Source organism: Salvelinus fontinalis, chromosome 21, assembly GCF_029448725.1.
Source record: "Salvelinus fontinalis isolate EN_2023a chromosome 21, ASM2944872v1, whole genome shotgun sequence".
NCBI classification, from domain to species: Eukaryota; Metazoa; Chordata; class Actinopteri; order Salmoniformes; family Salmonidae; genus Salvelinus; species Salvelinus fontinalis.
In genome coordinates, this window is record NC_074685.1 from 8,179,903 (window position 1) to 8,192,888 (window position 12,986).

At 41.8% G+C, this 12,986-nt stretch overlaps 1 protein-coding gene across 4 annotated transcripts in view; it reads right to left on the reverse strand.

Annotated features, from left to right (window-relative positions):
* LOC129818118 (fibrinogen C domain-containing protein 1-like) overlaps positions 1–12,986 on the reverse strand; it is a 315,002-nt gene that overhangs the window by 157,588 nt on the left and 144,428 nt on the right. For all 4 annotated transcript variants that reach the window (XM_055873713.1, XM_055873712.1, XM_055873709.1 and 1 more), the window contains one exon: positions 670–829. In XM_055873713.1, coding sequence (XP_055729688.1) covers positions 670–829 — 160 coding nt within the window. The remainder of the gene's footprint in view (positions 1–669; positions 830–12,986) is intronic.

Sequence of the window (12,986 nt, forward strand, 5' to 3'; positions counted from 1 at the left end):
TTTATCTTGGCCAGGTCGCAGTTGCAAATGAGAACTTGTTCTCAACTAGCCTACCTGGTTAAATAAAGGTTAAATTAAAAAAAATATATATATATTTATATTTACATACTGTACTGTATATTCAGCACTCATACATTCAACACAAGCACCAATGGTAATGAGGTAATCTTCATCTCTGCCACTGGCAGATAGAGATACAGTACACTATTGAATAACACAGATAGCTATACAGTATGTATACAGAGACAGACAGAGACAGACACATATGAAGACACAGAGAAACACACACATAGACATATGCATGAATGGCAGACACAGACAGATAGTTAGGCAACCAGACAGACAGACAGACAGACAGACAGACAGACAGACAGACAGACAGACAGCCAAACAGCCAGCAAGCCAGGCAGCTACATAGCCAGCCAGCCACAGAGCCAGCCAGTTACATAACCAGCCAGTCAGCTACATAACCAGACAGCCACACAGTCAGACAGCCAGCCAGCCAGCCAATCAGCCAGCCACAAAGCCAGCCAGCCAGCCGGCCACATAGCCAGCCAGCCACATAGCCAGCCAGCCTGCTGGCCGGCCGGCCACATAGCCAGTAAGCCACATAACTAGCCAGCAAGCCAGCCAGCTAGCCAGACAGGGACAGACAGCTATCAGACTTACCATTGGCACAGCCTTTGAGACGAGCCCCTCTGACCGGTGCCCTCTGTAGGTCAGCCTTGACCCGAGCCTTCAGTCCCCCTGTCTCCTTCTGCATGGAGCTGAGAGCATCGCTCACAGTGTTCACCACCTTCACCATGTTGATTTGGCTCTCAGACAGTAGCTGCAATACACACAGTATTAACCATTAGTTAACCACAACTTGTGGACTTGTTTAAGTGATGTTGTGCAGTTTGTTGCTAACGTTACTTTGCTAACTTGCTACCTGCCACTTTGCTACCTGCTACAGTTTTTACTTTTTAGTTACCGTTTTATATTTACATTTTTTACCTCAATAACTTTTTTCATTCAGTTTTTTCACCCCGGACGCTTTATCTGGACATGGTTCAACAGGACCTCCACCAGCTGAAGCTATAGTAACATTAACATCATGCCTTCTAATTGCACTCGCTGTACTCATAATATACAAGAGAACAATTGCCTTATGGTGAGGATAGCTGTGCTGCAAGCCCAGCTTCAGACGCAATCGTTAGGCAAGGGTAATTGAAGTGTATGAAAGGATGAAACAGCGTCTGTGCCACCAATAAGTACAAATAGTAGTATAAATCCCCTCGCACAGTCCACACAGCCGGACAATTTTCTCATGGCTTCTGGAAGGAAATGCTGTAGGAATGCTCAACCGGTGTCGCTCATTCAGCCGACAGAAACTTCAACCGGATCTCCGCATTAAGCAACGAGTCAGAGTCCAAGTCTTCTCTGGTCTCTCCTCCACCTGTTACGGGGTCTGAGACACCGAAGCCTCCCACCATTAGCTCTGAAAAATTGAACACCCTAGTCATTGGCGACTCCATAACCCATAGTATTAGACTTAAAAAGAATCATCCAGAGATCATACACTGTTTACCATGGGGCAGGGCTACATACGTAAAGGCTAATCTGAAGATGGTGCTGGCTAAAGCTAAAACTAGCGAGTGTAGAGAGTATAGGGATATTGTTATCCACGTCAGCACCAACAATGTTAGGATGAAACAGTCAGAGGTCACCAAGCGCAACATAGGTTCAGCATGTAAATCAGCTAGAAAGATGTCGGCATTGAGTAATTGTCTCTGGCCCCCTCCCAGTTAGGGGGAGTGATGAGCTCTACAGCAGAGTCTCACAACTCAATCCCTGGTTGAAAACTGTTTTCTGCCCCTCCCAAAAGATAGAATTTGTAGATAATTGGCCCTCTTTCTGGGACTCACCCACAAACAGGACCAAGCCTGGCCTGCTGAGGAGTGACGGACTCCATCCTAGCTGGAGGGGTGCTCTCATCTTATCTATGAACATAGACAGGGCTCTAACTCCTCTAGCTCCACAATGAGATAGGGTGCAGGCCAGGCAGCAGGCTGTTAGCCAGCCTGCCAGCTTAGTGAAGTCTGCCACTAGCACAGTCAGTGTAGTCAGCTCAGCTATCCCCATTGAGACTGTGTCTGTGCCTCGACCTAGGTTGGACAAAAATAAACATGGCGGTGTTTGCCTTAGCAATCTCACTGGAATAAAAACCTCCTCCATTCCTGTAATTATTGAAAGAGATTGTGATATATCACATCTCAAAATAGGGCTGCTTAATGTTAAATCCCTAACTTCCAAGGCAGTTATAGTCAATGAACTAATCACTGATCATAATCTTGATGTGATTGGTCTGACTGAAACATGGTTTAAGCCTGATGAATTGACTGTGTTAAATGAGGCCTCTCCTCCTGGTTACACTAGCGACCATTCCCCTGTGTATTCCGCAAAGGCGGAGGTGTTGCTAACATTTACGATAGCAAATTTGTAAATGACTGCGTTTTCGTCTTTTGAGCTTCTGATCATGAAATCTATGCAGCCTACTCAATCACTTTTTATAGCTATTGTTTACATGCCTCCTGGGCCGCATTCCTCACTGAGTTCCCTGAATTCCTATCGGACCTTGTAGTCATGGCAGATAATATTCACAATTTTGGTTAACTTTAATATTCACATGGAAAAGTCCACAGACCCACTCCAAAAGTCTTTCGGAGCCATCATTGACTCAGTGGGTTTTGTTCCAATATGTCTCCGGACCTACTCACTGCCACAGTCATACTCTGGACCTAAATTTGGCACATGGAATAAATATTGTGGATCTTAATGTTTTTCCTCATAATCCGGGACTATTTGGTATTCTATTAGGATCCCCATTAGCTGTTGCAAAAGCAGCAGCTAATCTTCCTGGGGTCCACACAAAACATGAAACATAATACAGAATGACATAATACAGAACATCATTAGACAAGAACAGCTCAAGGACAGAACTACATACATTTTTAAAAAGGTACACGTAGCCTACATATCAATGCATACACACAAACTATCTAGGTCAAATAGAGGAGAGGCGTTGTGCCGTGAGGTGTTGCTTTATCTGTTTTTTTGAAACCAGGATTCCTGTTTATTTGAGCAATATGAGATGGAAGGAAGTTCCGTGTAATAAGAGCTCTATATAATACTGTATGTTTTCTTGCATTTGTTCTGGATTTGGGGACTATGAAAAGACCCCTGGTGACATGTCTGGTGGGATAAGTTTGTGTGTAAGTTTACTTTGCAAACAATTTGGGATTTTCAACACATTAAAGTTTCTTATAAAAAGAAGAAGTGATGTAGTCAGTCTCTCCTCAACTCTTAACCAATAGAGACTGGCATGCATAGTATTTATATCAGCCCTCCGATTATAATTAAGAGACAAACGTACCGCTCTGTTCTGGGCTAGCTGCAACGACTAGGTCTTTGCTTGCCACACTGGACCACACGACAGGACAATAATCAAGATTAGACAAAACTAGAGCCTGCAAAACTTGCTTTTTGGTGTGTGGTGTCAAAAAATCAGAGCATCTCTTTATTACGGCTAGACCTCTCCCCATCTTTGCAACCATTGAAACTATATGTCTGACCATGACGGTTTACAATCTAAGGTAATGCCAAGTAATTTAGTCTCCTCAACTTGTTCAACAGCCACACCATTCATTACCAGATTCAGCTGAGATCTAGCACTTAAGGAATGATTTGTACCAAATACAATGCGTTTAGTTTTAGAATTGTTCAGGACCAGTTTATTACTGGCCACCCATTCCAAAACAGACCTCAACTCTTTGCAGTGACTGCATTAGCTGTAGTTGCTGATGCGTATATGGTTGAATCATCAGCATACATGGACACACATGCTTTGTTTAACGCCAGTGACAGGTCATTGATAAAAATAGAAAAGAGTAGAGGGCCGAAAGAGCTGACCCGCGGTACACCACACTTTACATGTTTGACATTAGAGACACTTCCATTAACTTTTTAGAGACAGGGGGCAGCATTTTCAATTTGGATGAATAGTGTGCCCAGAGTGAACTGCCTCCTACTCTGTCCCAGATGCTAATATATGCATATTATTATTACTATTGGATAGAAAACACTCTGACGTTTCTAAAACTGTTTGAATGATGTCTGTGAGTATAACAGAACTCATATGGCAGGCAAACACCTGAGAAAAAATCCAAACAGGAAGCGGGAATTCTGTGGCTGGTCGATTTTCAACCAATATCCTATTGAATTCACAGCGAGATATGGATGAGTTTGCACTTCCTACGGCTTCCACTAGATGTCAACAGTCTGTAGAACCTTGTCTGATGCCTCTACTGTGAAGGGGGGAGGAATGAGAGGGGAATTAGTCAGGTCTGCCATGACCTGACCATGCTCTAACCATGCCCGTTCACATGAGAGGGAGCTCTGTTCCATCGCTCATCTGAAGTCAATGTAATTCTCCGGTTGGAACGTCATTCAAGATTTATGTTAAAAACATTCTAAAGATTGATTCAATAGATCTTTTGACATGTTTTTACTGACTGTTACGGAACTTTTGGATATTTCATCAGCTTTTAGTGAAAGCGCTTCCTGACGTTGGATTTGTTTACCAAACACGCTAACAAAAATAGCTATTTGGACAAAAATGATGGACATTACCGAACAAAACAAACATTTCTTGTGGAAGTGGGAGTCCTGGGAGTGCATTCCGACAAAGATCAGCAAAGGTAAGTGAAGATTTATAATGTTTTTTATGAGCACAATTTGGCGGGTAACTGTATGGCTTGCTTTTGTGGCTTAACGCTGTTTTCAGATTATTGAATATTGTGTTCTGCCGTAAAGCTTTTTGAAATCTGACACAGCGGTTGCATTAAGAACAAGTGTATCTTTAATTCTATGTAAAACATGTATCTTTCATCAAAGTTTATGATGAGTATTTATGTGATTTGACGTCGCTCTCTGCAATTTCTCCGGATATTTTGGAGGAATTTCTGAACATGGCGCCAATGTAAACTGAGGTTTTTGTATATAAATATTAACTTTATCGAACAAAACATACATGTATTGTGTAACATGAAGTCCTATGAGTGTCATCTGATGAAGATCATCAAAGGTTAGTGATTCATTTTATCTCTATTTCTGCTTTTTGTGACTCCTATCTTTGGCTGGTAAAATGACTGTGTTTGTCTGTGATTTTGCGGTGACCTAACATAATCGTTTGTGTTGCTTTCGCTGAAAATAATATTTGAAAACTGACACTTTGGTGGGATTAACAAAAAGATTACCTTTAAAATGGTACAAGATACATGTATGTTTGAGGAATTTTAATTATGAGATGTCTGTTGTTTGAATTTGGCGCCCTGCACTTTCACTGGCTGTTGTCATATCGATTCCGTTAACGGGATTGCAGCCATAAGAAGTTTTAAGAGCAGTCTCTGGAGAGAACCAAGGGCTATATCTGTTCCTGGTTCTACATTTCTTGAATTTCTTGCTTATTTAAGATGGTTAGGAAGGCATTTAAAAAAAATAACCTGGCATCCTCTACTGACGGGATGAGGTCAATATCCTTCCAGGCAAGGTCGATTAGAAAGGCCTGCTTGCTGAAGTGTTTCAGAGAGCGTTTGACAGTGATGAGTGGAGGTCGTTTGTCCGCTGACCCATTACGGATGCAGGCAATGAGGCAGTGATCGCTGAGATCTTGGTTGGAAACAGCAGAGGTGTATTTGGAGGGCAAGTTGGTTAGGATGATATCTAGCAGGGTGCCCGTGTTTAAGGCTTTGGGGTGGTACCTGGTAGGTTCATTGATAATTTGTGTGAGATTGAGGGCATTAAGCTTAGATTGTAGGATGGCTGGGGTGTTAAGCATGTCCCAGTTTAGGTCACCTAGCAGCACGAGCTCTGAAGAGAGATAGGGGGCAATCAGTTCACATATGGTGTCCAGAGCACAGCTGGGGGCAGAGGGTGGTCTATAGCAGGCGGCAATGGTGAGAGACATGTTTTAGAGGGGTGGATTTTTAAAAATAGAAGTTCAAATTGTTTGGGTACAGACCTGGATAGTAGAACAGAACTCTGCAGGCTATCTCTGCAGTAGATTGCATCACCACCTTTGGCCGTTCTATCTTGTCTGAAAATGTTGTAGTTAGGGATGGAGATTTCAGAGATTTTAGTGGTCTTCCTAAGCCAGGATTCAGACACGGCTAGGACATCCGGGTTGGCAGAGTGTGCTAAAGCAGTGAATTAAACAAACTTAGGGAGGAGGCTTCTAATGTTAACATGCATGAAACCAAGGCTATTACGGTTACAGATGTCATCAAATGAGAGCGCCTGGGGAATAGGAGTGGAGCTAGACACTGCAGGGCCTGGATTCACCTCTACATCGCCAGAGGAACAGAGGAGGAGTAGGATAAGGGTACGGCTAAAAGCTATGAGAATTGGTCATCTAGGACGTCCGGAACAGAGAGTAAAAGAAGCAGGTTTCTGGGGGCGATAAAATAGCTTCAAGTTATAATGTACAGACAAAGGTATGGTAGGATGTGAATACAGTGGAGGTAAACCTAGGCATTGAGTGGTGATGAGAGAGATGTTGTCTCTAGAAACATCATTTAACCTTTTGCCAATAGGTGGCGCAATTAGCATTTTTTATTTCTGGGTGTCACCAAATTAAACTGCCTCGTGCTCAATTCTTGATCTTACAATATGCATATTATTAATTCTATTGGATAGAAAACACTTTCTAGTTTCTATAGCCGTTGGAATTTTGTCTGTGGGTGACCCAGAACTCTTTCTACAGCGAAATCCATGACAGGTACTGCGATGGTCTGAGAGCGAAGCTCTGATTTCAGATCAGTTTTGAAAGTCTCTGTATATCCTATGGAACGACATGAACTGCACCCGCCTTCCCCTGGATGTCAGTAACCAATGAGAAGTGGAATGGGCTTTCTGCGTAGCTCTCAGAGGTTATAAAAGGCGAAGGAGTGAGGGTAGCCCCCCTTTCGACTCTTGCCATTATGCAGAAGAGGACCTCGGGACGCCATTTTCAGAGGCTCGGTTATCAACGTGAAATGTATCTGTCTGTAATTTAATTCGATATAGGAGTTAGAAACATCATAACGTAGTTAATCTGAACCGTTTTATAGCAATTTAGATCCGTTTAGTGCGATTTTGAGGCATTGCTTTGTTATGCACTTTCAAGCACCGGGCACGTTTTGGGGTCCCGGTCGAACGTTAGTGGTCATTTCGACGGACAGAGGACATCTTTCGACCAAAAGAAGATTAGACCCAAGAAACGATGCATTGCCCAAGAATCTGATGGAAAATCACCTCATAGTAAGTAATATTTAATATGATAAATCGTTGTTCTGTCGAAATATTGTAAACGCATAATCCGCCATTTTGTTTGCTATAGCTTCGCTTGGCGAACCCTGTATTGCACAGTAAGGATAATTTTAGAAATGTAAATCAGCGATTGCATTAAGAACTAATTTGTCTTTTGATTCCTGTCAACCCTGTATTTTTTAGTCAAGTATATGATTAGCTTTCGATTAAACTAGATCACTATGAAAGATGGCGTCCGACATGTTCAGGCTTGATTTGCTACTATTTTCATTGTATAACCACGTTTTTTTATGGCTAAATATGCACATTTTCGAACAAACAATATATGTGTGTTGTAATGTGATGTTACAGGAGTGTCATCGGAAGAATTCTGAAAAGGTTAGTGAAAAAATTTATATATTTTGGCGATGATAACGATATCGCTCCCTTTGGCTTGAATTCATGCTGGGGTGCTTGCATGCTTGCACATGTGGTATGCTAACTTATCGATTTATTGTGTTTTCGCTGTAAAACGCTTAGAAAATCTGAAATGTTGTCTGAAATCACAAGATCTGTGTCTTTCCATTGCTATGCTTTGTCTATTTTTATGAAATGTTTTATGATGAGTAAATTGGTCATACACGTTGCTCTCTATAGTAATTCTAGTCGCTTTGGTGAGATTTGTGTTGGTGGCTGCAATGGCAAACTATGATTTATACCTGAAATATGCACATTTTTCTAACAAAACCTATCCTATACCATAAATATGTTATCAGACTGTCATCTGATGAGCTTTTTTCTTGGTTAGTGGCTATCAATATCTTAGTTTAGCCGAATTGGTGATAGCTACTGGTGTTGAGAAAAAATGGTGGACAAAGAAAAAGGGTGTCTTTTGCTAACATGGTTAGCTAATAGATTTACATATTTTGTCTTCCCTGTAAAACATTTTAAAAATCTGAAATGGTGACTTGATTCACAAGATCTGTATCTTTCATTAGGTGTCTTGGACTTGTGATTTAATGATATTTAGATGCTACTATTTAAATGTGACGCTATGTTAGCGATGCTAATAAGTGTGGGGGGGGGTGGGGGGGATCCCGGATCCGGGTTTCAGAGGCAGTAAAAGTTAAACCAGGTGATGTCATCGCATGTGTGGGTGGTGGAACTGAAAGGTTGGATAAGACATAATGAGCAGGGCTAGAGGCTCTACAGTGAAATAAGCCAATAAACACTAACCAGAACAGCAATGGACAAGGCATATTGACATTGAGTAGTGTCCAGTGAGTAGTGAGGTTGGTTGTGGTCACGGCGATTCAGACAGCTAGCCGGGCCATGGGTAGCAAGCTGGCAGAAGATGAAGGTCTGTTTTTAGCCACCTCGTGCGTTTCAGTCGGTAGATTATTGGGGTTCCATGTGGTAGAGGGGACCAATCCAATTGGCAAAATAGTTATAGTTATAGTGGCCCAAGAAAATTGTCCGATAGACCTATTGAGATAGCAGCTGATAAGACAGCTAACGATTAGCGGGCCGCAGATGGGCGTTCAGGTAACGTCGCAACGGAGGGGCCAGTTGGATAACTCCCTCGGGCAGATAACGTCGGTAGTCCAGTCGTGAAGGCCCGGTGGGGCTCTGCATCGGCAGTAAAACGGGTCCAGATAGGTGATTGTAGCCCAGGAGTGGCTGATGGAACTCTTCAGCTGGCTAGCTCCGGAATAATTAATGTTTGCTCCGGGACCGACACTCGGAGTCACTCGGATAGCAGCTAGCTAGCTGCAAGATCCAGGTGTAAATGTCCACAGCTTGCGGTAGAACTCCGGGGATATGGAGAAAAAAATAGGTCCGGTATGCTCTGGTCTGAGTCGCGTTGTACAAAACTGCCGATAGCTTTTCGAGCTAAAGGATAGCTGATGACCGCCAACCGTGGTTAGCTGAATACTAACGTTAGCCAGTGGCTAACTTCTGGCTAACTTCTGGCTAGCTTCTGTTGTGGATTTCAGATTTGAGGTGAATAATACTTTTTTTTTAATTGGTGAGGTGGGTTGCAGGAGTGTTTTGAAGTTGAGTTTTTAGAAAAAAAAATCTAAAAAAGATATGCGAAGAAAATATGTAAATATATATACACAGGACACGACAAGACGAGGACAACGGACGTCTGACTGCTATGCCATCTTGGAATCAATATACAGTATATATCAATATCAAGATAGATAGCTCTGAATCCACAATATGGCAGAGGTTGAAAAGCCTCAGCACTTAAGTACTTTCAACAACAGGTTATGGTCAGTAATATCAAAAGCTGCACTGAAATCTAACAGTACAGCTCCAACAATCTTCTTGTTATCAATTTCTTTCAACCAATCATCAGTCATTTGTGTCAGTGCAGTACATGTTGAGTGCCCTTCTCTATAAGCATGCTGAAAGTCTGTTGTTAATTTGTTTATAGAGAAATAGTGTCACGCTGGCATAAAGGGTTGGGAGACAGGCGCAGGAATGCGTAATAGGGGTTTTCATTACACCCAAATTATGCTGTGCCGTGTACAGGCACGGGGACGAAGACCAAATAAACACTATACAAAACACAGGGTAGAAACCCAAACAAAAGAGCGAGGAGTACCTCAAATAAATAACACACACGCACAATGATTATCACACTGGACGAGACCCATAATCATCTGCGCAATCCACAATGGCACGAAAGCCAAAACACACAGCACAGGTACTCACACGACCAACAGACATAGTAACAATAATCGACAGGACAATGGTAAACCAAGGACACTTATTAAATTACTAATCACTGGGAATAGGGGCCAGGTGTGAGTAATGAAAGTTCCGGAGGGATCCGTGACAAATAGAATTGTATTTGGTCGAACACAATTTTTTCCAACAGTTGGCTAAGAGCTGGCATCAAGCTTATAGGTCTGCTGTTAGATCCAGTAAAGGCCGATTTACCACTCTTGGGTAGCGGAATTACTTTGGCTTCCCTCCTGAGGACAAAGACTTTCCTCTAGGTTCAGATTAGAAATATGACAGATAGGAGTGGCTATAGAGTCAGCCACCATCCTCAGTAGATTTACATCTAAGATGTCAATGCCAGGGGGTTGTCATTATTGATCGTTAACAATAATTTTCCCACCTCTCCCACACTAACTTTACAAAATTCTAACTTGCACTGCTTTTCTTTCATTATTAGTTGTTTTATGCATGAATATAATTGCTCACTGTTCGCAATGGGCATTTCCTGCCAAATTTTGTCCACTTTGCCAATGAAATAATCATTCAAATAATTGGCAACATCAAATGGTTTTGTGATGAATAAGCCATCTGATTCGATGAAAGATGGAGTTGAATTCTGCCCATAATTTAATTTAAAGAACTCCAAAGTTTTTTTCCATCATTCTATATCTCATTGATCTTGGCTTCATAATAAAGTTTCTTCTAATTTCTGTTGAGATTAGTCACATAATTTCTCAATTTGCAGTAAGTAAGCCAGTCAGATGTACAGCCAGACTTATTAGCCACTCCTTTTGCCCCTCTCTTTCAACCATACCGTTTTTCAAAATCCTCATCAATCCATGGATCTTTAACTGTACTGACATTCAGTTTCTTAACAGGTGCATGTCTATCAATAATTGGAAGAAGCAATTGCATAAATTCATCAAGTGCAGCGTCTGGATGCTACTCATTAATCACATCAGACCAACAAATATCTTTAACATCATCCACATAAGAGTCACAACAAAATATTTTGTATGATCTCTTATACACTATTTTAGGCCCAGCTGTTGGAACTTTGGCTTTCCTGGATTTAGCCACTATATCGTGATCACTGCATCCAATGGGTACGGATATAGCTTTAGAACAAAGTTCTACAGCATTAGTAAAAATGTGATCAATACATGTGGATGATCTTGTTCCTGTAGTGTTTGTAAACACCCTGGTAGGTTGATTAATAACCTGAACCAGATTACAGACACTGGTTACAGTCAGAAGCTACCTCTTGAGCGGACAGCTTGATGAAAACCAGTCAATATTCAGGTCCCCAAGAAGGTAGACCTCTCTGTCACATCACATACACAATCAGGCATTTCACACATATTATTTAGATACTGACTATTAGCACTTGGTGGCCTATAGATACACTCAAAAGAAAAGGCTTTAGATGTGCCAAGTGAACCTGCAACCACAACACTTCAATAACACTTGACATAAGATCTTCTCAAGGATATGGCTGTATGTCTGGCTAGTTGCAATGCCAAATAGCTCCTCTGGAACAATTTGTCAGGATCACTGGAAAGATACAAGCAGTCCCAGCAACTTATGCCAACTGTGTTGCGGGATCCAACATAAGAAGGTCGGTAGCTACCAAGAACTTTCCAATATACTTTTAAACAACAAACTTTCTAAACACAAAAAAAAACGAGCTCGTCCTCATTCCGAGTTCAACAGGAAGTGATGATGTCGTGTGATGGATTGGGGGATACAGAAATAGATACAGAAAGAAGCACATGAAGGTGCTTTTGGAGCACCTTATGTTTGCAATCGTAACAAATAATCTGCTCAGACCCCAACCAAGGATCATCAAAAGCTGTGCTATAAATTCTCGGACAACCAAAGATTCCTAGATGCCCTTCCAGACTCCCTCCACCTACCCAAGGACGTCAGAGTACAAACCTTGGGTCACCACCTAACTGAGGAACTCAATTTAACCTTGCATAATACCAGTCGCACCCCTTAAAACAAAAACATTTGTCATAAGAAACTAGCTCCCTGGTATACAAATACCCGAGCCCTGAAGCAAGCTTCCAGAAAATTGGAACGGAAATGGCGTTACACCAAACTGGAAGTCTTCCGACTAGCTTGGAAAGACAGTAACATGCAGTATCGAAGAGCCCTCACTGCTGCTCGATCATCCTTTTTTCCAATTTAATTGAGGAGATTAATTGGAAAGCAAATTATGGACTCCGCTTTAAATCTGCATATTTCTCCAAAGCTCAGTTGTCCTGTGTCTGCACAACACTATCAGGACCTAGGATCAAGGAAGACACTCAAGTGTTTTAACTTCTTTATGATAGGGGGCAGCATTTTTACTTTTGGATGAATTTCGTGCACATAGGGAACTGCCTCCTACTCTGTCCCAGATGCTAGTATATGCATATTATTATTACTATTGGATAGAAAACAATCTGAAGTTTCTAAAACTGTTTGAATGATGTCTGTGAGTATAACAGAACTCATATGGCAGGCAAAAACCTGAGAAAAAATCAAAACAGGAAGTGAAAATTCTGAGAGTGGGCGTTGTGAAAGTCATCGCCTATTCAAATCCCTGTAATTTATGGATCTGTTTACACTTCATACGCCTTCCACTAGATGTCAACAGTCAGTAGAATGTGGAATGAAGCTTATGCTGTGTTGTGGGACCGGATGGGAGGGGAATGAGTCAGTGGTCTGGCAGTTGGCCAGTTCCTTACTTATAGAGACTGAAAAGAATTCTCCGGTTGGAACGGTATTGGATATAAATGATAACAACATCCTGAAGATTGATTCTCTACTTAATTTGACCAGTTTATTCGACTTTTTGAAGTTATCGTCCGACGTTTGCCTGCATCTGCGCGAGCGTTTGGACACTGTTCTACACATGGTAGCAAAATTAGCTAATT